Genomic DNA, 27,411 nt, shown 5'->3' with positions numbered 1-27,411 from the left:
GTTTTTTTTTTTCATCACATCCATGGCAGCAGAATGGAGATGGAGTATATTCAATGGATGGACATCGGTAAAGTGCAGTATTAATGAGAAAGTTTAAGCTGCGGAGTCGTCTAGATGTGAACGCTGATAAACTCGATTTCCCGCAAAATCACAGAAAGCGAGAGCGGGTTGTATGTCATCTCCGGAGGGCAGTGTCCAATCACAGCACTGGATTCTCTCAGCGCGTCTCCCATTGGCTGTCAACTGACTACTGCTCTGTTGTTCAGTACAAATTGAAGGAAACCACACCGACAATAAATTACAGCCAGATAGTCAATAATTAGATCCAAAATACTCACATCATCTCTGAGAATTAACGCTATCTGTGACAGTTGAATGCGGGTGGACCTTAGGCGTACGGAGGTTTGTTTTCTAGTAAACCATGCTAGCTCTGCTAGCTAACTAGCCAGCGTCTCGTCGCCTCCTCTTCATCTTCATGGGTTTCTGCTGTTGAGTCTGCCAGGCTTGTGCTGGAGGCAGCGAGGCTAACAAATTAATGCCATCAGCCAGGGTGGGTTGCCTTTATTTATTCCCAATGTTTACCACATACCGATTTTGAGCTTTTCGTTAACAGTAGTTAGAATAAACGAAGTGAATACTACGCTGAAATACCAGGCTAGCTAACATGTTAGCATTGTGCTTTTAGCTGAGCTAGTTAGCTTGACTGCTAACGCGAGTATTTGCTAAGCTAACTTGTTGTACTGCCACCGGTTGTTGTGTAATAATTTATTTACTAACGTGTCGTTGTCTCCCTCGCAGAGCTCAGGTCATATTATGAGTGGGGCGAGTTGCAAAGCTAACGGCGCTGTGTACCCTGCCTCATCAGCAATGATGAACTCTGTGAAGAAGCCGAAGATGGAGCAGATTCAGGCCGACCGTGAGCTGTTCCTACAGGCCTTTGAAAGTGAGATATCTCCCCTCATTACTTTGTAATGCAGCTTTTCTGTTTCATTAACACGAGAGGAATTTCTCCATTCTCTCACTAAGCATTTAGACACCTGCGTAACTTTACTGTTACTTATTTTGTTATCAATATCTGGTTTTGGCAGACAGGCCTCCATAGTTTAACTGGCTATGTAAAGGGAGCCTTAGATAATGTTTGTTATAACTAAACAACTATCATGATAACTGTACTTTGTATGTAGGTATCAGACTGAATGACATAACTTAATAAAGACCGGTATTTTTTATGATCTCAGATTTTCTAAAGTTGGTGGGTGTTTTGCTACAGAACTTACCACCTGTTAACACCCCATGCTTTGGCATGTGTTTGTAATAATTTGGCATAGTTTCTCAGATGCTGACACAGAGAAATTGAATGAGCAGGTGATGGAGGATTATGTCACTGTGTCTAGATCAAATGTCACAATAATACCTCTTCTCTATTTTCAGAACCCACTCAGATATACCGATTTCTTCGCACAAGGAACTTGATTGCAGTAAGTAAATTATTCAACATATCTTTTTAATGAGTCATTTATTGATTAGTCTGCCTGCTTTAAATGAGTGATTGAATAATTAATTCCTTTTTTCCCTTTTTAGCCCATATTTTTGCACAGGACGCTCACCTTCATGTCACACAGAAACGGTCGAACAAATGCCAGGAGGTAGGAAATCTTGATGTGTTTTCACTTATCATTAATGAACAGGGTTCCTTGTGTTGCACATAAAGATGCACCTATTGAGTTTTAAAAGATAATTCATATCTGAAACGCCTATAATCGGTCACAGTATAAATGAATTAATGTGGAACCTGTGTGCCCTTTTAATCTTTCCTCCCCAGAAAAACATTCAAAGTGGACGATATGTTGCAGACAGTTGAGAGGATGAAGGGAGAGCAGGATTCTCCAAGGTAACACAGCTCTGTAAGAGTTGATGTGATGCCCCTTTATTACTGGATACTTTTAAGGACTAAAATATTAAGATAAAACCATGCAGACACAATTTATGTCTCTTAATTTTGCATTGGTGGTTTTATTAATAGATGCTGTTCAGATGTTGTTCATTCAACCATTAATATTAACAGCTGGAGCACTTGATATGACCCAATTTCACCTGTACATCTTTCTTTTGGCTCTTTAGCTTGTCTTCACATCTACAGTTAACCTTCACTGGGTTCTTCCATAAGGATGGTAAGCAAGCTTTATTCTTCACCAACTGTTTGTGTTTAGTATATTTTTGCAAAGGGAAACACTCACAAATGCATAGAAAGTAGTAGAGTAAAGACTTGTTTTCCTTTAGTCATGCTGGAACAAGTTGTTGTAAGTGCTGTGTTGCCACGAGACCACCCAATGACAGTAATAACATACTTAACATTTGTGTTTGCCTGAAGAAAGAAAGAAACACTCATACTAGTGACAAAAGTATATTGGACATACTTTCCTTATCAGCAATGTGGACAAAATTAGTGATGCTAAACTCTTTGTTCCAATACAGAAAAGCCATCTCAGATTTCAGAAAATGAACAAAATTCCGTGTCCTTAGAGGTGCTACTTGTCAAAGTCTGCCATAAAAAACGCAAGGTAAAGTAAAATATAATTGCGCCAGTCTCTCACTCTTCAGCTCATCTGATGTTACTTACCAGTGATTGTGTTTGTTAAATTCTGTCTGGTTATTTTTCTTTCAGGATGTCAGCTGCCCGGTAAAGCAAGTGCCTACAGGTAAAAAGCAGGTGCCTTTGAATCCTGACAGTAACCAAACCAAGCCTGGCTCCTACCCTTCCTTACTGGTTTCCAGCAATGAGTTTGAGCCCAGCAACAGCCACATGGTGAAGTCCTACTCACTCCTGTTCAGGGTGTCGCGTATAGGGAGGAGGGATACTAATGGTCTGGTCAACGGAGAAGCCAACGAAAACATCGGTAGGAATTCCACATCTAAGCATTTTGTGTTTGGTTTTTGAAAAAGCACAGTTTGTTTTGGGGTGAATGATTTTAACAGTGCATTTTGGTAGGAGCCACTGGCAAGCTGCTGGTTGTGAGGACCCGGTCATTCTCTGGGAACATCATCTAAAAAAATAATGATAGATGTAACAGAAATAGTTGCTGGTTGAATGATTTTTTTTTTTTTTTTTCACTCTAATTTACTCTATTTTTGTATTCTTATTTTTTTGGGCACAGATGTAACGGATACTCCTAGCAGAAAGAAGAGGAGTTCCTCCCATAGAGAGGAGGGCGAGACCACAGAGACATATGTTGCACAGATGACTGTCTTTGATAAGAATAGGTAAAATTTTGTGACACAAGTTGTAAAATATTTCCTTTTTACTGTTCCTTTGACTTTATCCCTGATTCATGTGCGCTGATTTGTCCTCTTCAGGAGATTGCAGCTCCTGGATGGGGAGTACGAGGTGTCGATGCAAGGGATGGAGGACAGCCCTGTGAGCAAGAAACAAGCCACATGGGAAACCATTCTTGATGGGAAGGTAGGATGGGTTTGTACATGTGTATGCTATCATTTGTCACATCTGACTTATGTAAACCCGTGAATTAAATACCAGCTTCCTTACTTTTGCCTGGCGTTGTCGTCTCTACACCGCCACGTAATGTCACTGACTGTTTACACTGTATGACTGTCCCACAGAGACTGCCACCATTTGAGACATTTTCTCAGGGACCCACATTGCAGTTCACACTGCGATGGACAGGTGATGCCAGCGGAAAGTCCACTGCCCCTGTCGCAAAACCTCTTGCTACCCGCAACTCGGACAGCTCCAGCCCCATGGAGACCAGGACCAGCAACCACCGAGCTGCCCTCATGAGTAAGTGAAGAAAACACCATAGGGTAGCTTGAATTTAGTTTGAAGACCTGGCTGATTTGAGAAATATGCTGTTATGTGGAGGATTTCTATCAGTATTCTTGAGTGGAACCATCAGTTTTTACAAAATCATTCATCACATCTTGATTTACATTTAAGAGCAGGAGGCAGAAAACATCCACAGATGATGAATGATGGGAGGGGACATAAACGGTTTACTATTCCACCTTCTGCTTTATTAAAAGTACCTTGTAACTGTTCATAGTGAACACTAAACAAAAAAAGATTTACTTAATGCCAGATTCTCTGAGCAAGGCTGAATGGGTCATGGTTCTGAATATTTCTTTCTTTTTTTTTTCTTCTTCTTTCTTTTTTTTTTTTTTATAAACCCACCGTGGTATTTATGTGGGATGGTCTATTTGTAACTGAATTTGGCAAAATGTACTCTGAGTCATAACTGTTGAGTCCCTTTCAGACATGTACTTCCCTGCATAAATGTGCTGACAACTTTACATGTTGGTGTCAATGTTTGAACAAGGCCCTGAATCACTTTTCTGTAGAGGTCACAATGGTTATCGTACTAGTCTTTTGTTATTTCAGTTGATATGTATGAATATCCAGCAAATGCCTACATACAACATATAAGCAAATGAGAATTAAACTGTAATTACCAATCAATCATTTAACTCTGTTTGGGTTGTATGAAATGGGCTGCAGAATTCAATATATTACATCTAATAAATTATTCAATTTGCAAGTGAGAAGTGGGGTCTGGGTTACTTCCAGCTCGATGGTCTTTGATTTAACTGCAAAGTAACTTTTAAAATCCATCACTGATGCAACCTGTCAGTGCTTCCATCTTATCATCACATTGCAACCATAGTTCTGCAGCAGTACTGTTGTGGCAGTGGGAAGGAAATTAGGTTTTCATGCTCCTTCTCTAATACCAAATGGCAAATATGACACAAGCATTGCAGCTCCGTCTGTAATGGTCATGTCATGTTTGAACGGAGCCTTTATGGAACATTTACATAACGTGTAGAGACCTACAGTCTTTTTTTTTTTTAATGCCAAAAAGCCATCACTTTAACAGTTAGATGAAGAAATGTTACAGATTCCATGTCTGAAGGGGACTTCAGAATTTCAACTCTTGATGTTAATGGAAAACAATGCAGTTTTCAAATACATGTTGAATGTATCAAATCCACAGAATTTGTTATTTGGTGATTCTCCAAGAATTAACTTCTCCATCTGTTCCCGTCAGCAGTGAAAGAGTCAGTCAGCACAGACATTCAGACGAGGAAAGAGCAGGTCCCGTGTGAGCCGCGGCAGAAGCTACGTATATTTTATCAGGTACACCACACAATAGTAAGGAATACATCTGGGCCTGGGACACTGATTTTCAACAATCCTTTGGTGAGGTGGCTGAACAACAAAATGTCTTTGTGGTCTGCTTTTTTGCAGCCATTTTAGAAAATGATTTGAAGTACTGTCACATGTAATCATGACTGATATAGTAAAATAACCATAGCTTACACTATGAACTGTTTTGATTACCAAATGTGACAGTAACTGTGAATATATGCAGCAATGTTAGAATCACCCATTTATATTTGCTGTAGGTTGTCTTTCTCTGGTTCACCTGTAGTTACTAATGTGATTTGTTCTTGCTCAGTTCCTGTACAACAATAACACACGGCAGCAGACAGAGGCAAGAGACGATCTTCACTGTCCCTGGTGTACACTCAATTGCAGCAAACTCTACAGCCTGCTTAAACACCTCAAACTCTCCCACTCCCGCTTCATCTTCAGCTATGTGGTAAGGGGACAGGGTGTTTGTGTGTCTAAGTTTGTGTGTTTGGGCAACTCATGTGTACTTTTAAGACACCACACCTGATTTCAAGCGATTTTTAAGTTTATGTATCATAATCAAAGATGCTGTAGGGTAGCTCTCATCTGCAATGCTTGAGTGTTTTTTAAGCCACAACTTAGTAAAAAGCAGAGGATGCATGATACTGTTTACTGGGTGGAGCTCCTCAGGCGAACACACAGTGCGAAGAGAAATGTTAAATAGTTCAACATTTTAGGAGACACTGTTCTAATCACCTGTCCACACAACAAAGGGCAAGTCGTATTTAACAAGGTTCCTAGGAAAACTAGTCTATTCCCAGGTACATTTCTAAATTGCACAGCCAGTTTCTGCTTGTTCTCTTATTTGTGTCCCTCCCTCCCTAACTCTCTGATAATGCTTTTGGCATCCTTCTCTGTGTGAACAGACACTTTTATTCAAAGCATGTTATGGCTTATGACCTTTGAGAAATCACACTTTTAACCTTGACAGTTAGTGCCAGATTGAGCAAAACTATGCCCTCTGTTTTTATGCTGAATACAATTTCCTTTAGAAGTCCACTAATCTTTTTTTTTTTTTTTTTTCTCTGCAGCCTGACCCGAAAGGAGCAAGGATAGACGTGTCCATTAATGAGTGCTATGATGGCTCATATGTTGGTAACCCTCAGGACATCCACAGCCAACCAGGCTTTGCTTTCAGCCGCAACGGCCCGGTCAAAAGGACTGCTGTCACCCACATACTGGTTTGCAGGTAAACATGTGACCTTTTTTTCAACAGCAGTCTTCATGTTCAAAGTCGAGGCATGTCAGAAAATGTAATTAACTGATTTTAAATGAATGCTTTAATTGACTTTTCATTGAGTCTAGCCTAATGATGAATTTGTAATCAGTTCAATTAGCTTTAATGAACTGTTCATGAGCGATGAATTGGGTTAAAACCGATTTAAAACAAGGATAGTGATGCATCTGGCAAGAAGGTGACCCTAAACAGATCAGTTTTACTCTGTCAGCAGGTTTCTCATACTGGTGCATTAATTAATTAAAAATAAGTGTCTTAAATAAAAGCATGAAAACTCAAATTTTGGAGTGATAAAAGTTTCCTTGCATATTTTTTGTAAGACTTGGGTGAGTGATCTTTGTTTTGTTGATGGCGCACAGTAAATTGCATTCTATAACAACTTGTTCAGCATCACTCATTCGTTTTTACCCAAAAGTTATTGTGTGTATAGCATATTCAAGCTGAGAGAGAGGTGTATTTCTTTGTTTTTCATTTGTGATGCATACCAGAACAGACCAAAAAATGAAAAGATCAGTACTGAGGTAACTGAAGGGTCAGTATATGTAATATAAAGAAGGGAGAAAAAAAAAAAAAGAGAATATGAAGATTTGAAAATCTGGAATACATAGTGTATATGCAGGGTTTATTTTCTCCCCCTTCCACTAGGCCTAAGAGGACCAAACCGAGTCTGTCGGAGTTCCTGGAGTCAGAGGATGGAGAGTTGGAGCAGCAGAGGACCTATGTCAGCGGACACAACCGCCTCTACTTCCACAGTGACAGCTGCATGCCCCTGCGGCCCCAGGAGATGGATGTGGACAGCGAGGATGAGAGAGATCCAGAGTGGCTCAGAGAAAAGACTGCCACGGTGAGAAGCCATTACTTCAGTCACTTTGGCTGGTTTCACTGTTGAATAAAAATGAAGCACCATTTATAAGGAGACACCCTTGAAGGTCCAGAAAGCTGCCAAAGAGGAAAATTCTCATTTTATTACCACTTATTGAGGCAGCAGCTATTGATGCAAGTAACAAAGAGCCCAGTAATGATATGTAACAAAGGAAAATTTGAACTGAAAATTGACAGAGGTAAGGAAACTTCAACAATCAGACCAAATAAAAATGATTGTTTGCAAGTGTTTCTGAGGAGCCTAGAGAATTTTTTTAAAAGGGGAAAAAAACATAAAAATAAAGCTTTGGAATACAGTTCTTTTTTCTTTCTGTGTAGGATTACCATGGCAACAAAGAGTCAAAGCACTTGGGTTGTGCCTGTTCCCCATAAATATCTTAAAGGTGCTCAGAGCAAAAACCGTTGCCAGCACTTCTTCAGCTTGCTTTACACCCATACACAACATTTTTTTTTTTTTTATCAGTTCAGTATTGATTTTCTCAACCCGCTGAGATTACTTGCAATAGAATAAGTTTCAGTTTCACTGTCAGGAAACAGAACAGGAAATGCCTAAAATGAAATCATCAGTCTTTGTTGTTTTACTGGCTGAGATGACAATTTGTTCATATCGCATCAGAAGAGTATCAAAATTATTATTTTTTTTTTTTTTTACTTACAGCAACTGGATGAGTTCACAGATGTCAATGAGGGAGAGAAGGAGGTGATGAAGCTGTGGAACCTGCATGTCATGAAGCATGGGTATGTTCTATATATCACTGGTAGGCATTACCAGACCCTCATACAGTGTTTTATATTTCAGCAATGTGATAATTGTTATAAAAATATTTTGTTTTTATATTGTATATATGGTTGTGTTTTTGATTAACTTGCCTAAACTAAGAATTTCTTGTTGCTATGGGAAACTATTATTACTAAGAAATCAAGAACATCTAGAAGTTCACTCATACTCTATTTCCCCTGCAGGTTCATAGCAGACAACCAGATGAATCAGGCCATCATGCTTTTCGTGGAAAACCGTGGTGCTCACATCATCCGCCGCAACCTCTGCCGTAACTTCCTCCTGCATTTAGTCAGCATGCACGACTTCAACCTGGTGAGCACAGCCACCATCGACCGTGCCATGGCCCGTCTGCGGCAGATCCAAGAAGAGCTGCCGGACACTGAGGAGGAGCAGCAGGACCAGACTCTGGTACCAGCAGGAGCCTGCAACGGCAACGCCATCACCTCCAGTGGAGGGAAGCAGGGCAAGAGGACAAAAAGCGCGCTAACAGACTGATGCAGGCTGGATGGATGGAACAATGATTGTTGGGTTTTTTTGTTTGTTTTTTTTTTTGTTTTTTTTCTTCTTCTTCAATGAACATTACCAACCATTTGGTGCTTAGATAGGTGGGAGAAATGGTCAGTGGAGGATCTGACCTAAAGCAGACCAGTATACAAGGTAAACAAGTTTTTGGAACTTGAGGACTGAACCAAATATGAACAATATAAAAGTGAATCACCCACAGCTACACAAACCAGGAATTTGAGGACTGGATGATGTAAGTTGAACCTACTTAATATGCATTTTGTAGGAGCCACTGAAGTATCTGTGTTTGGGTGAGAGAGTGAACAAACTGAGACTCCTCTGACGTGGCACGACTGCCTTTGGTATGTCCTTGTTACAGACAACTGTATCAAGACTACAGTTAAAACTGTACTGGTAACATTGTCACTCTTGATTATTTGTACACATACACAATATTGTTGAAAACTTATCCTTTTAGCTGATTATTTTAGCACTTGGTGTTTGTATTTAGAAAGCTTACCTTGAATTTTTTTTTTTTTTTTTTTTTTTTTTTTTTTTATATAAATCATGCTGCGCCAAATGATGAATGCAGCTTTTCCACTATCATCAGTGGAGAAACGTTAGTGGGTTTGATTTCACTGTTGTGAATGACATTTAATTTGAAGGGTTTTACAGTTAAGAGAACATCACGGTAAAAATCTACACTTGGCATCAATGTCTGGAGTATATAAAGCCTGTAAAGCTTGTGTTAGGACACCCAGATGGATTGTGGGTTTTGCTGGTAGGTTGCCATGACGATAGTGTTATACTGTAAGCTTGGATCCTGGACAAGAGAATAAATTGAGATTTGGGTCCAGGCTAAACTCCTACTTCATCACCCCCTAAGCCTTTTGGCCTGCATTGATCATAGCTCAAGGAAAGCCAGGGAAATGAACTTTTCTGAATATTTTCTTTTTCCTAAGACTTACTGAAACAACCAGCAGCACATCATCCCATGTATGGTGTAGAGTGCATAGCACTGAAGATATAAAACTCAACAGTTTTCTGATGAAACAGGCACCTGTTTTTCACATTTGGTCATGTTGTTTTTTAACATGGGTTCTGAGTATCAGTAGCTGATTGACAGAAATGTGTATACATGTGATCAAATCAAATGTTTAGCTGTGCCCTGCTCTGAATCCAATAATTAACAGATTGCTGGGCTTCTCTCAAAGCAATATGCTGTTTATTGGATGGTTGGGTCTGTTCTGTTAGGTGCAGTTTATGCCAAAGGGGAATATTTTCATCAGTCTCTTAGTTCTGTGTATTTTTTTTAGTATATTTTCTTTTGTTCATTCCATAACCAGTTTTTAAAAAAAAAAAAGAAAAAAAAAAGCAGTAGATGTGTTTTGTAGTGTGCACATAAATAGGTGATCATCACCGTTCATTATTTCATCAGACTTCCCTTGTGGACAACCAAATTAACAATATATATTTTTTCTCCCTCCACTGTTCATAGAGGGTTTCTGTATTCATCTGGAAAAAGGGAGACATATTCACCATTGTTGTCGAAACACCCTGTTAAAAATTGTGAACTGTACACTCTGGCTAAGGGGATTTTTATATTTAAAGAAATAAAATACATTTGACCTTTTATTATTGGTCGATTTTGGACATTAGCCATCATTACACTCTCTATTGTGGTCTCTGCCTTGTCATTCTAGTTGTATAATAACCTGGTCTGAATAATACCATTCCATCCAGGCTTGAAATCTTATAAAAACCATTCATGCACCCAAAAACTATTTTTCACATGTAGAATGAAGCATTTTCTTTTTCTGTAAAATACAAATGACAATGGTTGAAGAGATGACCAACTGCAGGTTACAGTCTGAACATGAAACTCATTTGTTCTGGAGTGCTTCAACCTGTCCTTGTCACCAGATTGAGTTTGCTCAGTTTATTCGAACAGGCACATCTCATTGAGCACATCCAGAGCTTGAGAACAATGAAGTAAGTTACCCTTGAGTTGAGACTATTTTGTCAACAAGGTAAAGAATAAATTGGCAAGATGTAGTTAGATGTGTCACATGTTTGGTAATTATCCTGAGGTTTTATTGAAGTGTGTATTGAAAGGTAACCAAAATGTGAAGGTGCATCATCACACTGCCTCAAACTGGTCCTAATGGATTTTCTATACTCAAGATCTTTCTGCATTTCAAATGAATGTTGACAAAGCATTTTGAAATGTGAATTTGTTGCTAACTGGAATTTTGGTTGATCTATTTATGTCCTAGATATTCACTAGAGATGTGCAGAGTGCAGATCCTCCATCTTCCCCAACACATCAAGTGTCTGGGGAAAGTGGATTACTTACACAGGTAAAAGATGATAATGAAGACACTTAAGAGCATAAATTCTCTTTACCTGGCAGGTTCCAGGTTCTTCTTTAACATGGGAAAGCAGCAGCGTCATCTTGGCCTAAGTTAATCTCAACGTGTTCTCAGTGTCATGCTGCTCAGGTAGGACATCACTTCACAGGTTGACACATGCAACATTGAAGTGAAGAATTAACTGTGACTTGAGGCCTTGTGGTCGCCTTTGTAGAAGGACTCTGAGTCAAAATCTAGTTTTAGGACTTTAACTGTTTTAGTTTATATTGAAATACTTTGTTGCAATGTTTTATCAAATTACTTACTTTTTCTCTGTGTAATTAACACAGAAAACCTCAGGAAAGGTAGTATTATTCCAACATTGAAGCACCAGTAAAAAAATTACCAAAGTTTGCTGTCCTAGAAAGCCAGGAAATTATCCACAAACCAATTTACACTGTTATTGAGAGAAAAACAATCCTAACATGAAAAAAGCTGGTACGAGAGGATTTTTTTTTATATTTTTGCCTTAAAAATTACTTTTTTAAGTGACAGTTAATCAAAATTAAGAAAAATCAAAATAGTTGGCAATTGATTTTCTAATTTATTAATCAAATAATCCTTGACTTATGGAGAACTGATTGGCATTTGGGTGCCTGGAGAAATCAGTTCGGTTCACTTGCTATAAACTGTAGGAGAGAGCATCCGTGTAGTTTGTCTGCGCATAAACGATCTTTGGCTGCACTCAACCCTGGCGCACGTTTTTGACGTCGCTCCACATAAGTACGATGTTTTGGAAGTGTTTTATGTATTTACTCAAAGCGTTTACATTTTCTACTTAATTTATAATATAAGAATATAATTTTTAGCAAGCTGGGTTCGTGTAAAAGTAAAATAAATTTTAGTCTAGCTTAGCTTGGTTAGAAGTAACGTCGCGCAAATTGACGTTACGACTCCGTCATGCATCACAGCCTAGCGCCAAAGTCAAAATGCCCCCGCACAGTGTTTGAGTTTGGATTTCTCTACAATGCGAAACAAGCTCAAACGGGGCAGAAACTGTAAGGATACACCCCGCCAAAGCAAAGACCAAATACAAACCACCGAGGTAATATCTTTAGTGTTATCGGAGTCGAGCTGCTACTTTGATAAAACATCACCAGAGGGAGGTTCAGCCTCGCTGGCTGCAAAAGACAAAAATGGCTCTAACACCTCTGCTGCTGCTGGGATCTCCCAACGAGTTCAGCCACTGCAGGAAAAGAAGAAGCAGACGTGCTGCGCAAAAGGCATTAAAATTGCGCCCATTTTCTTACGGCAGAGCGAGAGTAAAAGGAGCAGTAATGGTAAGCTGTATCAGCCTGTAGAGAAGCCGCAGAAACCAGTTCCTCCTCAGAGGGATGATTTGCAAAGGGTGAAAAGTCAACGTCGGTTATCAGTATCTACAGTATCTCAGCTGACAGAGAAAGAGGGGATTATTCTGTCTCCCTGGAGAGGACGGTTGTCACCCTCATCTCTGCACAGCTGTCTGGAAGAAATCAAAACATCTAATCCAGTATTTCCAGTTCACACAGTGTTCAGCACGCTGCAGAGGAAAGCAAGTGAAAAACTGCGGGATTTTGGATCCACAGGTGAGACTGAGCAAGAGTCTGTTAATAGTCTGTCCAAAGCAGAAAACTCCCTGCAGAACCACCTCAAAGAGAAGAGGAAACGAGGAGAAGAAAACTCTGAGGGGGTGTCCAAGCGTCTGAGGTGTAGTCTCACTGCAGAGGATGCCATTGGTGTGGATCAATGTCACCTTTTAGCACAGGGTGTCCAGGAAAGTACAGTCGTCTCTGTGAAGAAGCAGCCTAGGAGCAGAAAGCTGAGTCGCAGTCACAGGTTGAGGGAGCGAAGCGGGAGCATAGCGGGCCTGGTGAACAACTGTGAGCCGAACTCTGAATGGAGAAATGACACAGAATCTGATGGCAAGCCACCCATAACCTTTGATATTCTTCACAGAGGTAAACCCTCTCATAGGCTGATTGATTTGTATTCCTAAGGTATGTTTTGTGCCCTTTTAATAACAGAAAATGTCATTTCTTTCCCTTTCTCTAGAATCCAGTTTTGAGGATGTTCTCTGGACAGACAAGTACAGTCCTCAGCATTCAAGTGAAGTCATCGGCAACTCTGTCTCAGTGAACAAACTTCACAGGTCAGTTTTGTTCATTAGCTCACTAATCCTTTCACTGATATATTGGACTTGAAATCCGTGTAAGCAAAACTTTTTCTTTTGATTTTTGTCTGGAATTCAGTTGGTTGAAGAAATGGAAACTACGAGCTGACTCTGACGAGAGGAGAAAAATGGAGGAAAAGAAAGATGAAGATAACAGCAATGGTATTCGCTGCAATTTGTCATACATTACTTTTGCTCTCATATCTTTCCACTCAGGGTCAAAATTTTCATGTGGCTTTGAATGAGCCATGACCAAATGTTCGTCAAAAGCCTGATTGTTTTTGTGTATCCACATGACTAAAGTTTTATTTTAATGACAGAGGATTTCCATGTGTGGAATTTTTGGTCAGAAAAGTAATGACTGTCCTGTGCAGACTCGTGGGACTGTGGAGACTTCCAAGGTGAGGCTGGGGCAGAGGGCGACAGAGAGGATCCGCTATGTAACACCGTGCTGATAACAGGACCTCCAGGTGTGGGGAAGACTGCCTCAGTGTATGCCTGCGCTCAGGAGCTTGGCTTCAAGGTTGGGATTTATGTAAAGGTCCAATATCTTTCAGTAGATGCCACCAAAGGCTGATAATTGCATCCATATATCTTTAAACCATAACTTAACATCAAACATACAGGCATCAAACATGAATACATATGTCAAATCTAATCCATACAGTCCCTTGAAACATTCCTAAAATTAATAAGATTAAAGGATTCCTATAGAGAACCAGTTGGTTATTGGCTATACAAACTGTATCACTGTCACTTCAGATCGGAGGTGTCACATTTTAATTGTAAATTTACATGAGAAAGTGACACTTATAACCTTAACCTACAGTAATGAAAAACTGGTTTAAAAAGCTCATGGAGAGGCTCGCTAGAAATAACTAATATAAATGAAAAATAATGTTTTAGGCACTGATATTAAAAAGCTATTGGCGAAATAGAAAATACTCGCAGTCTAAAATTATTCACTCATCAGTGTCTACACCACTGACCGCTTGACAAAATGATCCATAAATTAAAATAGTACCTGATATTGCTGTGTACTTATTTCATATTATTCTGGCCGTTGAGGACATGTTTTCTCATCTCCTCAGAAACTCACAGATGAACAGATTACAGATACTTTTCCATCTGTTCTTGTGCTTTTGTAGCCCATTGAAATTCTGCCTCCTATCACTTTTATCCGAGCCTTTTGCCTCGGAGAAAATCAAGAATACGAGATTAGTCACAAAGATAAACAATTACCACACCGATTATTCTAAATGCAACCGAGTCCGAAGGGAACATTTAAAATGAAACTCTTTGTCAAAATGGATTGCTTATCTTTTATTGAAATTTTTGTGGCCATTACTAAGACTATGTTTCACCAGGTTCTAAACTGCTTTCATGACAAGTAATCATCTGGATGTCATTCTTAAATAGGATCAATCATCATTTAATTTTTCTTTTCCTTTTTCATTCAAAGGTGTTTGAGGTGAACTGCTCCTCACAGCGCAGTGGCCGCCACGTTCTGTCCCAGCTCAAGGAGGCTACCCAGTCCCACCTAGTGGAGACGTCGGGCAAGGACCCACTGAAACCAGCTTACCTCAACAACTACAATACCAGCAGCTGCACTCCTAAAACTGAGACTTTACCTGGTAAGAGATGACTAATAAAGACAGGGTCTTTATCTGAATACTGACTTACTTATACAAGCCTGCAACAATGATTGTGAAGTAAAAAAGTAAAAACAAAAAAAACCTGATGGTGTGAGGTTTTTGTAAGTTTTAAATATAGTATAATATCTGTACACAGTAATGGATGCTTCAATGACATTAACTTATTTAACAGGCATTTGCGTTTTTTTAACAGGAAAAACAGTGCATCCTAAAAATGTCATCTCTACCACAAAGAGGAGGACAGCACAGAACTTTGGCCGCTCTAGTCGCAGAGGAAAAGCTAATCCAGCCACAGTCACTTTGGCCAACTACTTTAAGATGAAGGCCAAAGCAGATCACTTACACTTTGGTGGCCTGTCGCCATCTGAGAAACTAGACGGGGAGAAATTGGGCAGACCATCAGCAGGCTGTGATCAAACAGTGCCACAGAGTAAAAAGACAGCCACATCACTCATTCTGTTTGAAGAGGTAAACCATTTGGCAACCCGACGCTGTGAGACATATAATTTAATGGATATGAGGCCGCACATATCCCATGCTTGGTCTGGGTTGATCTGTTTGCAACTGTCTGTTCCCACAGGTTGATGTCATATTCAGCGATGATGTTGGTTTCCTCGCAGCCATCAAAACTTTCATGACAACCACTAAAAGGCCAGTCATTCTGACCGCCAATGGTAAATGCACACACTGTGTAATTTAGAGTAATATAGATTTGAAGACAAGCCGTGATGCAAAGTAAATGTCCTCCTTAGATCCTTTATTCAGAGAGAGATTCAACTGCAGCTTGGAGGAAATCATTTTCAAAACCCCAACAGCGGTGAGACAAATTTTTATCTTTGTATATTCTTGTACAACTTCAGTGTGAAACCCATGCATGTTTCCTAAAGTAGCTCCACACTTTTTTTTTCTATGCTTGTGTCAAAAAAATAAAACCCTGCTGGCTTCCAAGTCTGCTGTTATAGGCTCACCACACATGCAGAACCATTACGACCCAGTTTGTCATAGACTTACTTCATCTGTTCCAAGGTGAATGTCTGTAGCTACCTGCAGCTGGTGTGTTTGGCTGAGAATGTGCAACTGGAGTTGGATGATGTTAGCAGCCTCCTCACACTCACCTGTGGAGACATCAGGCGCTGTCTGCTGCAGCTGCAGCTCTGGGTGCACGGTGGTGGAGGAAGGGCATCTCAGAGTGGAGGCTTGCTTAAGGAGCCTACTCGTGTACAGTGTAAGTATCACAATCAGGCCCCTTTTTTATAGACATGGATTTTGTTACCAAAAACTTGCAATACCAGTATGGATTTGCAGGAATTTTCTCCATTTCCAAATCTAGACTCAAATGATGCTGAAGAGGTAGACAATTTAGACTCCAGTCTTCCTCCATGTGACACAGGCTGCACTGCCAGCATGCTCGGTCTCCATCCTGTCACCCAAAACCAACTGTTGAACCTTTTAAAGGCAAGTATTCATATCTATATTTATCTATTTTTTAAACTTCATAAGATTTTCCCCAAAGAAAAATGCACTTTGTCAATAATTTGTCTCTGATTTTTCAGTGTCAGCGCTGGTCTGAAACAGACACGAACAAGCTCCTGAGGCTCCTAGCTGAGAGCTGGAGAGGAGGGGTTCCTCTTCTCTACACCAACCTGGAGCTCCTTCTACCTATCGGCACCAAGGGAACTTCAGTCCACTACCTGGACAAGGTGACTTGTTCTGGGCTGCAGAGTGAGCTGGCACCCTCTGACACTGATCCTCACCTCCAGCAGCTCAATCAAAATATCTGTCCCAAATCTGTTAGGAATAACTCCAGGCTTAGTAGAAAGAAATATATTGCAAGAGTGTTTGACACTACATCACCTTCCACTTTAACTCACAAACCTCAAAGCACTTCATTGTCATTAAAGGGGGCTCGTTCAAGACTCCCCAGTTCAAGTGACAAGACTGAACAAAAATCAGCCCAAGTGGCAACTGACTGTTTAGATGCCCTGACTGACTTCTTTGACCTCATGTCGTACCTTGATGCCACTCTGCCAGCTGCTGCAAAGCTTGTTTCAGGCTCATGCAGCCCTGAGTCGTTTGTCTGGACAGGGGCAGATATAAAGGACGGCTTGTTGGATGAGATGAGTGAGGAGGGGGGCAGGAGCTGGAGCCAGGAGAGGCTGTCGGATATTCAGGCTGCTGCTGAAGGCTTGGGCTTTCACAGATGCTGGTGGCGGGTGTCTGAGGTGAGGACTGAAGCCCAAAAATACAGCCAGGAACTGGAGGACAAAGAGCGGGAGAGGCTGGTGGAGAAACTGATGTTCCCCGCTGCTTCCAAAAGACAGAGCCTCAGATTTAGTTTTCAACCTCTGTGTGCATCAAGGTGAGTCTGTTCTCCCTCTCTACTCCTGAATATTGATTCAAATAGTTTACTATCTGGTTTTTCAGTTTGTAACATGGCTGATATAGATCCAGTGCCCTTTTTATACTTGAGTTGTCCTAAGCTTTCTTTAGTCATTTGGATGTCAAATTTTCTGTGGAGTTTCAGGTGAGGCCATGGATGCATTTGGCTTAATCACGCAACTTATTTCTGGAATCTGGAAGGGTTCTGTTTTTCACCGTGTTACACTTGGTCCTCTCCCTCCAGTGTGTCCCAAAGACAGTACAAGCTGAGCAGGACGGTGCTCAGCAGTAAATCCTTCAGCCTGCTGGGAAACAGACAAGCTGTCAGTGTTGACTACATGCCGGTTCTCCGCTCCATCTGTCGCTTTCATACAGCAAAGCAACTGAAAGAGGAGTCAGTCAGGTGAGCCAGACACAACACACGGGTTTAAATTAATTTTCTACAGAGGTCTACAGTCTTTCACACTTAATGAGTTATAATTAAGTTTAACATCGGAGTGGTTTGTGGGACAGTGGAAGGTAGGTGATGGTAGTTGTATCTTAAGCCCCAAAGCTTCCTTATGTAATTACCATAAGCATGTGTGTTTTTTTTGTTTGTTTTTTTTTTTTTTAGGTCCAAGCAAACTAGTGTTAAATCTTCCATTTGAATCATTGCTGGATTAAATAATGTTAGTTATATATATTATACCTGAATTTGATTATTTAATGATACTATACATCATACAACACAAGTCATACAACAATTTATCCCCTGCAATAGGTGTCTGAACTACCTCAGCAACTTACACCTGGACCTATCAAAGTCAACTTTTCAACTCCTGGCAGAAGATTTCTCTTAGAGAAAAATCTGGACTACCACACCTTATTCCTGTCAGTATTTATTTTACTATGCATCCATTTTAGTGAACTCTTTTTCAAATGAATTTTACTCACTTGAGCTGTGAAATCAGGTTTTATTACATATAAGTGCAACCATGAAGAATAAATAAAAATTATATTTTTTGTAAATTATCTTGATCTTGCAAAATTCTTTAAGGGTTGCCACTTTTTACATGATCATACACAGACATTAGTTGCTCATGACAACCATAATGTTGGGTTTTTTGATGTTTTTTTTATTTGTAAAAAGTTATTGCATAAAGTGTAACACTAATCAACTTGAATGAAAATCCTCAGACAGCAGAAGATGGCAGACAGCAGTTAGTTTGTGGAAATGTCCAAATCACACAACATCAGCAGTAGAAATAACAAATCACCATAGTGTTTAATGTAACCTTAAGTATATTAAATCTGTTCAGGGATTCAAATGGGCTCAGTTTGCCACTTAAGAGGTCTGTTTTACTGGATGCGGTGCATGGTCGGTGCATGAGATCGGTCCAGGTGGCTGCTAACTGTAAGATTCACTGAGCAGCTCGTAAAAAGCTACAGCCTGAAGTAGAGCATCACAGAGTTCCTCTCCTCCTCTTCTGTTCCCCATCTGAAAGGAGTTCCTGTACTTGAACAGCAGATCTTGGGGAAAGTTTATCCTGGGAAGCTTCTGTGTCACCGACTCAGTCATCAGCTGTCGCACTGTCTTTGCCCCGCTGGTCCGACATTCCCCCACCATTAGTCCAAAATGGCGTCCCACAGCAGTTCGCATCATGTTCAAAACTCTGCAACGAAGAAAGAAATTACGGGAAGAAATTTTTGTGTTAGGTCACTTACATGAACGTTCATTTAGTGTTCCAGATTTAAAATGCACACTGACATGCTGAAGCAGGTATTGGTATTAAATGTTATTATGAATATGTTTTTATATGATATGGTAAATTTGGAAGTTGAGAACAGTCATTATTGATATGAAATCAATTTTTCCCACCTGGGAGGAATATTGGACTCTGGTGCTGAGTTTTTGGGCTCCAGCAGAGCAAAAAGCATTGCCTCCACCGTCCTCATGTGTGCCATAACAGGGAACAGAGCAGTATTCTGGACTGAGATTGAGGATTTCTCTATAATGTAGAAGTCAGCAGAAGGAAGTAGTGACACGGCCGCAGAAACCTGTAGGCAGAAAAGAAAAGTTTACATATTGTGCAGTTAGATATGGGTTTAAATTCTGTACAAGGACAATGGCTGCTACATAGCTTCTTAAAAAAAAAAAAAAAAAAACCCTGAATCAGTCAAAAATAACAGATTCTGGTAGTGGTACTCACATCATTTAAGTAAGAAGAAGCCATATATGTTCCCTTCAAGAAGTTAGGACATTCCAGCTGTTGCCAATCCAATACGGTCATCCCACGTTCCACATGTGCCCAGGCGATTTTATTAGTCCCACATATTATTGACACTATGGTATTGGCATCCTGAGTAAACAAATATAGAATTATGATAAGTGATCATAGTGATTTTCCCTGCTTTCCCTTTTTACATTCAACATTTTTGTTTGACAAGTGAAGTGAGGTGAACACCAAAATTATCTCAAACATCAGAGGTCAGACATGATATTCATCAACCTACAGGACAGGAAAACAGACTTTCTTGCCTTGTGCAATACCCATACCTGCATTTCAGGCAGACCCAAACCACAATCACAGTTATAGAGAGATGGGTGTTGAATTAAACCCAAGACAATCTCTGTAACCTGCCCAGCCAACCCACTTTATTTTGTGTCTTAACCCCTAGCTGACCATTGAATTCTCACATACAGGAGCCAAAACTCACCTCCAACCAGGACTTGTCTACCTCTGGCCTGATAAACTTGGCCAGCTGTATCCTCACTTTCCTCTCCTTCTTAACCGGGTTGAGGATGGAGTCGAAAACTATGACAGCACTTTTGTGCTTAAGTAGCGGTACATTCACCACGCTTTCCAGACTTTTAAAGGGTCCGTTTTTAGTCCTGTAGTCCACAATGTTGAGCGATTTGCGGCCTCTGAGGAGCTTGACGGCGGCCAGCTCTGACGGGGTTGCGGTGTTGAGCAGCTTGAGGATTGCGTCTCGTTGCTCGGAGGTGTAACAAGCGTCCAAAGTTCTGCTGGTGTCATCCTTGCAGGGCTCGGAAGCTGAGGACAGGGTGGCGTTCAGGGTCTCAAAGCCGGCCACGGGAACCCGGCTTCTCCAGCAGCATGTGCACTGGAGATACCGCAGCTCCAGCTCGGGGAGGGAGCCGTGCTTAGGGCTACGGAATAAACCAAACTGTCCTGCATAATGACCTGTGGAAGAAATACAGGAGATTGAAATCAAAATGTGTTTAGACAAAGTAAAACCTTTTAAAAAAAGCTTTGACCCTCCACAACACGTGAGTGCAGAGCCTTCGTGCAAGTTACCGTGTATCTGTCAATTAGATATGTCAGGCCCAAAGGCAGGGAAAACTAAAAACGTAAAACAGATAAAATTGGAAATAATATAACCTATCAATGTTTAAATTAGAATTTACAGCTAGCTAAGTTAAATTAGCTTTTCGTTAGCAGTCTGTACTTTGAGATTTATGCAAACAGCGAATAAAAGACAATATATTTCACAATGAAAACGTACGTCTCTGAGCGACCGATGACAAAAATCGTCTGGCGACCCACATGTCGTTAGTTAAAGTAAATAATAATTCGTTTCAGCTACAACATCATGCCGGTAAAACAACTTCGTCCTCTGGTTGTCGTCCGACGCTATAAAATCGACCGGAGCAGCACAACAACACTGCTTTGGATTGGTTCCGGGGTGCTTCTTCTGTTGTGTTTACGGGAGAACCGACTTTAAAGATGTATTACGCCATTCACTGTGTGTAAGTATGTAGGGTTATTGCACCAATTCATATGGTGCTGCATTAATACGTATTTTTTATGTTAACATACATTTATATAATTGAGAGTAGAATAAATATCAGAAAGACCTCTTACCAGTGCCAGTGTAATGCAACTCAGTATATTTACTCAAGAACTGTACATAATCACACTTTTAAACTATTTTATTATACTTTATATCTTAATATTTTACATTTTACTCCCCTACAACTATCTCACAGCTTATTGCATAATACTGAAAATTGTAATGGAATTTTTTTTTTAAATGTTGTATTAGGAATAACACCTCTCATTACAACCCTATACAGTTCAACAGCACCACAAACTGCAGGTTGTACAGTTACAATCCTCAGGTTCTCAGGAAGGTACTTTGAAAGAATGGCATTGGAAGCTAACAGCAAAGCTACCTGAGGGAGAAATCTAGTTTGGCTAACTAAAGCTACTTAGTTCAAACTACTTTGTTAAAAAATTATCAAATTGACAATGTACATGAAATACAAAACATGCCAATTTATTGCAAAAAGTGCCTACTTGTTCACAAGTCATACATAAACAAGAAAAAAACCCAAAACAATATTCATGGGAGAGTGCAAAGAATGTCTGCTTTGATTTGGTATACAATAAGTATGGCCATGGTGATTCTTGATTCAGGATGTTTATCCATGATGACGTTGCTGTGAGAGCACTGAGCAACACCACCGCCCTTGGCTTTTGCACATGCACTACACAAAGGTCAGGTGCATGGTGGAGGCTGCCTGAATGCATTGGCTGTTCATGCCTTCACAGATATCAGGATGAAAGAAAAATATGGTGGGGCTGGTCAAAAGGGGATTAAATTACAGTAGACAAGCAATGGTAAAATAGAAAAATAAAAAATATATATTATTTTCCTTTTATGGCCCAAAATGATAGTTTCAGTGGTTAACTACACACAATATGGCAAATGGCAAGCTACTGCAAAATGTAGTTAAACTACATGTTTAATTGCATGACTACTCGCCAACACGGCAGGTTGAAGTTGGGTAAAGCTATAGTGGGAAATCCATATAGTAATAATAATAAAAAAGGTAAAGGTAAAAGCTTAAAATGAGAGTCAGAGAGGTGTTAATCAAGCACAATCTGTGTACACCCACAAGGTCTCAAGAAGAGGTCTAGTCAGGTTTAATAAGTGAAAACACCTGTGAGTGTACCAGATACAGTATAGGACCTTTAAAACATCACATCTTTGGTCTACAATTTAGATTTTTACAGGTTCCAAAAGAGGGATATTAATGCTTTAGTGTATTTACCTACATTGTCTTCAATAATAAATGTTTTTGTTCTGTCTACCCTGCATTTTAATTAAATGCAAAATGTGTTTAGGTGAACAAAAGGTAGCCTACATTTACAGTACAATCTACATGAAACCCCCCCCCACACACACACACACACACACACACACAAGTCAAGCTACATACAAACCACATACAAGTCTATTAGCCTGATACTGTAAGTCATTCACGTTTGGTTACGTCTGTTTCACTTCCTTTCTCTGTTATTTCTGGACCAGGGCATTTGTGTGCAGAACAATAAACTGCATGATGCTGTGCTTTTAAGAGGAAATGCTGGGCCACTAGTAAGCGAGAAGAAAATATTTTTTTCACTTGCCACAGAGCAGAATAGCACCATGAGCTGTGTAGAATCAACATGGAGTTAATACCATTTCTTGTTGGGACTCAACTCTAACAGAGGCAAACGACCTTCACCTATGGCCAATCTGGAAAGAAATGGCAAAATCCTGCTTGATTTAGTGCGACAGCCAGGTAACAACTTGTGTGCTGACTGTGGAGCTCCTGGTGAGTACACTGACAAAGATTCATAACCCAAGTTTATATATTTTAATAAATACACTAGCATTGTTTGCTTAATTCTTCAACAATACATATTTCCCCCAAAGACCATTATAGCTGATTTCTGTGTGAATTAGTGTGTTTTCTTTATGTAAGTGTGAACAATGGTAAACAGAAGCCTGTGCCCCAGAGCCACGTGATGTTGTTTGTTAAACTATCTCCGAAATAATATTTTATTACCATGTCACGTTTTATATCAAACTTTCATAAGGGGGAAGTGGAGCTACTGTATATTCTGTGGTATGACTTCATTGTTCCTCCTACAACTTCCAACACTTTGTCGCCATCACTGCCAAGGAGAGTTAATACAGTGTGTGTGTTTGTCTGTGTGAAAGGAAGAAAGAGAGAAAATACATTTTAAAGACAAAGAAGAAATTCTACTTTGGTTTATTTCACTGTTCACTTTATTTGTAGCATATTTGTAGTCTACATTCGCCCAGAAATGAAACACCTGTTTGTTCTGTATTTGGTTCCTTCTTACAAAGTAAATATTGTGTCATTTTTTGCTCACAGATCCTGACTGGGCCTCCTACACTCTTGGCATCTTTGTGTGCTTGAACTGCTCGGGGATGCATCGCAATTTGCCGGATGTCAGCAAAGTGAAATCCATACGTCTGGATCTCTGGGATGATTCACTAGTAGAGGTAAAAGTTTGTAGTTTGAATTCATTGAATTATAGCTAATATAGGCTAAAACATGCATTCATTATTTATATATTAATTTGAATACATTGAAAATTGCTTTTTATACATATATTACACGTACTTAAAACCACACATTTTTTCATCTTTGAATTTTTATATTTTATATTTATTGAATTTTGAATCTCAAAAGCTAATCTGTCCACTGTGTTAATGCTCTAAATGTGGGTAGATACATAATTAATTGTAGAGTTTATTCTCTGGTCTGTTTTATATAGATTTAACCCCGAATAAAGTATAACCTTTTAAATCTCTGGTTTCAGTTCATGCGAGAGAGGGGAAATTCTGCAGCCAAAGCCATTTTTGAGAAGTGTGTCCCTGCCTTCTTCTACCGACCGCAGCAAAAAGACTGCATGTGAGTGACCACTAATATCAGCCATTCACTCCACTGGATCAGTGGAAGCGAAAAAAGTGAGGACTCAACAAATACTCAAATCGGTGAATGGGAGTAGAGCACTCCTGTTGCACATGCAGTTTAGAGGAAGAGGAACAAACAATGAGTGATGGGTACTGAGGTGGAGCTTCTGCTAAAGACACTATTATCAATGACAGGTCTACATGTTTTTCTGTGGCGTGTATTTACTTAGACACTTTTTTTTCATCCATGGGGAACCATTAATGGCTGTTTTTTCCCTGCTTTTAGTGTTCTCAAGGACCAATGGATCCGTGCAAAGTATGAAAGAAGAGAATTCACAGGAGAAAATAACTACTTTCACCAAGTTTATAGCTCAGGTAATAATCCTGCCACAATATTAACAAGAATATATTCTTCCTTTCAGCAACATATGTGAATTGGCATTTGTTTTCTGCACAGATCATAAGATGCATCCCCTTTTGTTTATTTGATGTATCTGATCCAGATTCATTTGAGTCAACGCTATGGAAGAAGGGCAAAGACAACAAGCAGTTTCTAAAGAGGATCTTTGTGCTGTCCCGGAAAGACTTCACACTCAGATACTTCATTAAAGAGGATGTGAGTAGTCGTCCACAATGTTTTATGAGTATGCGTGGGTTACACTCAAAAACTGTTTGTGTTTCTGATCTTTTAAAACCCTATCTCATCTCTCCCATAAAACAAAAACAAGTCCAAGGTTCCCAAAGCTGTCATCTGCATGAAGGATCTGAATGCAGTTTTCCAGACAGAGAAGGTCGGTCACACTCACGGTCTGCAGATATCCTACCTACAGGACAAGCGTACAAGGAATCTGTTTGTTTACCACGAGAATGGTCAGGTGAGCTCAACTACTATAGTGCTATTTTATTTCCACTTCCACTAACAGATAAGTGACTTGTCTCGGCAAATACAGCATACAACTAGAGCATGCGTAGAGTCTTTTACTTTGAAACTCACAACTGTTAGAGAGAGAGAGAGAGAGAGAGAGATAAACAAAACAATTTAATCCAAGTTCAGGAGGCGTTCTGAAACTTACACTATGTGCTGTATACCTAAAAAAAAATGTATGAAACTGTCCAGACAATATACATGCACGGATGCAGTTTATGTACATCATTGTCTTCCTGATATACTGTCCTTTATCTGATGTCTTATACTGTAGATAGTTGTATCCTTATTCAATGCTATTCGGGCGACACGCTTGGCATACCTACAGAAGAAACACCCCACTCTTCAAGACAGTGATGTGAGACAATTTTTCATTATTCACATAAACTGTTAGTCTTAAACTACAACTTTTTTTCAGTTAACAGCATTTCCTATTTTTCTTTACACAGTTAATACCTCAGTTAACAAGACACTGCCTGAAGGAGGGATACATGGAGAAAACTGGCCCAACGGTCTGTCAGCTTTCTTAATTTAATACAAAAATCAATTGGTTTTGTTTAACTTTGTTATATCTGATAAACTAATTTGATTCTTTGCTTTGAATATCTTTCTTTCTCTCTCTCTCTGCCTGTCCCATTTTATCTGTCTGTGTATGTGTGTTGTCAGCAACGGGAGCCATTCAAGAAAAGGTGGTTCACACTGTGCTCAATGGACAGAAAGCTTCTGTATTTCAAAACTCCACTGGTAAAGAACTGAGAATATGTCATAGTGTCTGCACTGTGTGTGAGAAGTGAAAATAAACCCAAAACATCCAAACGTAAAAGATTTCACCACTCAGATATAAAAAAAAAAGTACAATGATTATGCAGAATGCATTTTCCAGTGTTTCTTTTTTTGTTTTTGACTGAGCATATCCCTGTGCTGTGTGTTTACACTGTTAGGATGCTACAGAGTTGGGTGCTGTCTTCATTGGCTCAGAGAGCCACAGCTACTCTGTGTCAGAGAGCAGCAGCAAGAGCACGAGGGGAGGCCGGTGGCACTGTGGCATCACGCTTAAGACTCCATTCAGGGAGTTTTTGTTTATGTGTGAGCAGGAGCAGGAGCAGAGGGAGTGGCTGGAGGCACTTAGGAAAGTCATCTCTCAACCCATGACCCCAGAGGACTACGCTAGTAAGATACTGATTTTTACCTCTGATACAGTACATAGCAGATGACATAAATGTGAATCAATGCAGAGTCCTAACTCTGTCTTTCATTCCATCTTTGATACAGATGAAGCCAACTTAAGAAGGGGGAAATGACTGGAGCAGTCTCACCTGCTGGTGTGCAAAATGTCAGGATGCAATAAAGAACAGTATCCTTTTGGGACCTAACAGACTGATAGCCTCACTTCCAAAAGTGACACTGACACTTAACTCAACTCTAACACTACAACGTCTGTGATTACAGCATGACACTTTGGAGAAGTTGTTGTCACAGCTGAGACGTTACTGCTTTGGAAGATCCAAGCACATCTAAAGCAGTTTCAAAATATTGTATTGTCTCCCTTTCTCCTATTTTATTGTCTCCTTGCACTTGTATGTATTTATTAAAAACAGGCACTCTAGATTCTATGTGTAATTTGCAAATTTTTGTAGTAATTTTGTATTTTGTGTTTTGCACATTTTTTGAAAATATTAGATTCCTGTTCGTCACACATTGTATTTTAGTTGTGTATATATTTGAAACTGAAAGCTCTTCATAAGTTGAATAAATTTGATCCACAACTGATTCGTGCTTTCCGCATTTTACCAGGAATTTATTTTTCAGCAATGCAGATACGGTGCAGTGATGTATCAGACGATTATATCAGCCAGAGTAGAGGTGCATCTATCCAGATGCATTTATTATAATGGGCAGGTTATTTTGATATTCAAGGATGCATTACCAACCAGGCCAAGTTTATAACTGCCACTGGCCCCTGAGACGCACAGGGAACCTGAAGGCTTATTAGTTGGGGGTCATTGGATTATTAGCAAATTTGAAAAGCACATTATAAATGGAAAATATAAGGGCCTTAAGGTAACACCTGTATGATATATATTTTGTCACTCTGCATGTTTTTAGGCTCATATTACTTCTGTTTATACTGTACTTACATAGTTTCACTAAATTAATTTGTGATTAATACATACACAATGCACCAAAAGTGGGTGAAACTTGGTCGCCCAGGTGATAAAATTGACCATGAATTACCAAATGATTTCCAAACCTCCTACAGTAGTAATTGAATAATAGTAATTATTAGTAGCAGTAGTAGTTGTAGTGGTAGTAGACTGTTTAAGTGCACTTTAACTTTGAACTGAAAATATGTTACAAGCTCACTGAAATGAATCCTCTGAATTATATTTCTGTCTCAACAATTTGATAGTATGGTGCAATAATAACAGAAAGCCTACAGTAGCTGATGATTATATATCTATAGCTCAACTAAACTTCTAGTTTCTGCTGTTAGGGTTCTTGCCAGTAGATGGCGCAAGTTGACAGGTGGGGCAGAGCTGGAGGAAGAAAACTAAGACGTCTCACTCT

At 39.7% G+C, this 27,411-nt stretch overlaps 4 protein-coding genes across 5 annotated transcripts; 3 read left to right on the top strand and 1 right to left on the bottom strand.

The window, feature by feature from the left end:
* Positions 1-249: 249 nt before the first annotated feature.
* Positions 250-10,272, top strand: suz12b (SUZ12 polycomb repressive complex 2 subunit b). 2 transcript variants are annotated; one of them, XM_056372597.1, is made up of 17 exons: positions 250-550; positions 799-943; positions 1,432-1,478; positions 1,582-1,646; positions 1,823-1,891; positions 2,122-2,171; positions 2,476-2,561; positions 2,666-2,897; positions 3,156-3,261; positions 3,355-3,460; positions 3,619-3,796; positions 5,061-5,146; positions 5,469-5,612; positions 6,235-6,392; positions 7,086-7,284; positions 7,981-8,060; positions 8,286-10,272. In XM_056372597.1, exons 1-17 carry the CDS (start codon positions 536-538, stop codon positions 8,596-8,598), a joined length of 2,079 nt encoding a protein of 692 aa, XP_056228572.1. In that variant the 5' UTR covers positions 250-535; the 3' UTR covers positions 8,599-10,272. The 2 variants fall into 2 exon arrangements, with proteins under 2 accessions (XP_056228572.1, XP_056228571.1); XM_056372596.1 differs by having other exon boundaries at positions 5,058-5,146.
* A 1,581-nt stretch (positions 10,273-11,853) lies between these two features.
* Positions 11,854-18,158, top strand: atad5b (ATPase family AAA domain containing 5b). The gene is made up of 13 exons (XM_056373097.1): positions 11,854-12,955; positions 13,050-13,146; positions 13,247-13,329; positions 13,542-13,690; positions 14,630-14,801; positions 15,016-15,290; positions 15,403-15,496; positions 15,575-15,639; positions 15,849-16,047; positions 16,153-16,277; positions 16,376-17,181; positions 17,446-17,604; positions 17,962-18,158. The coding sequence occupies exons 1-13, from the start codon at positions 11,986-11,988 to the stop codon at positions 18,038-18,040; spliced, it is 3,273 nt and encodes a 1,090-aa protein (XP_056229072.1). The 5' UTR covers positions 11,854-11,985; the 3' UTR covers positions 18,041-18,158.
* Positions 18,159-18,295: 137 nt separating this feature from the next.
* Positions 18,296-20,883, bottom strand: tefm (transcription elongation factor, mitochondrial). Its single transcript, XM_056373086.1, has 5 exons — positions 20,709-20,883; positions 19,899-20,386; positions 19,391-19,540; positions 19,060-19,238; positions 18,296-18,853 (listed from the first exon to the last, which is right to left on the bottom strand). Exons 1-5 carry the CDS (start codon positions 20,749-20,751, stop codon positions 18,589-18,591), a joined length of 1,125 nt encoding a protein of 374 aa, XP_056229061.1. The 5' UTR covers positions 20,752-20,883; the 3' UTR covers positions 18,296-18,588.
* A 1,650-nt stretch (positions 20,884-22,533) lies between these two features.
* On the top strand, positions 22,534-26,613 carry LOC130167102 (arf-GAP with dual PH domain-containing protein 2-like). The gene is made up of 11 exons (XM_056373085.1): positions 22,534-22,806; positions 23,374-23,504; positions 23,825-23,916; positions 24,205-24,293; positions 24,422-24,534; positions 24,647-24,793; positions 25,118-25,201; positions 25,293-25,355; positions 25,510-25,587; positions 25,785-26,013; positions 26,116-26,613. The coding sequence occupies exons 1-11, from the start codon at positions 22,719-22,721 to the stop codon at positions 26,142-26,144; spliced, it is 1,143 nt and encodes a 380-aa protein (XP_056229060.1). The 5' UTR covers positions 22,534-22,718; the 3' UTR covers positions 26,145-26,613.
* Positions 26,614-27,411: the final 798 nt, after the last annotated feature.

The sequence above is a fragment of the Seriola aureovittata genome, chromosome 3 (assembly GCF_021018895.1).
Source record: "Seriola aureovittata isolate HTS-2021-v1 ecotype China chromosome 3, ASM2101889v1, whole genome shotgun sequence".
In the NCBI taxonomy this organism is placed as follows: domain Eukaryota; kingdom Metazoa; phylum Chordata; class Actinopteri; order Carangiformes; family Carangidae; genus Seriola; species Seriola aureovittata.
The sequence above is the reverse complement of the archived record's forward strand: the minus strand, read 5'-3'. Positions and strand labels throughout refer to the sequence as shown.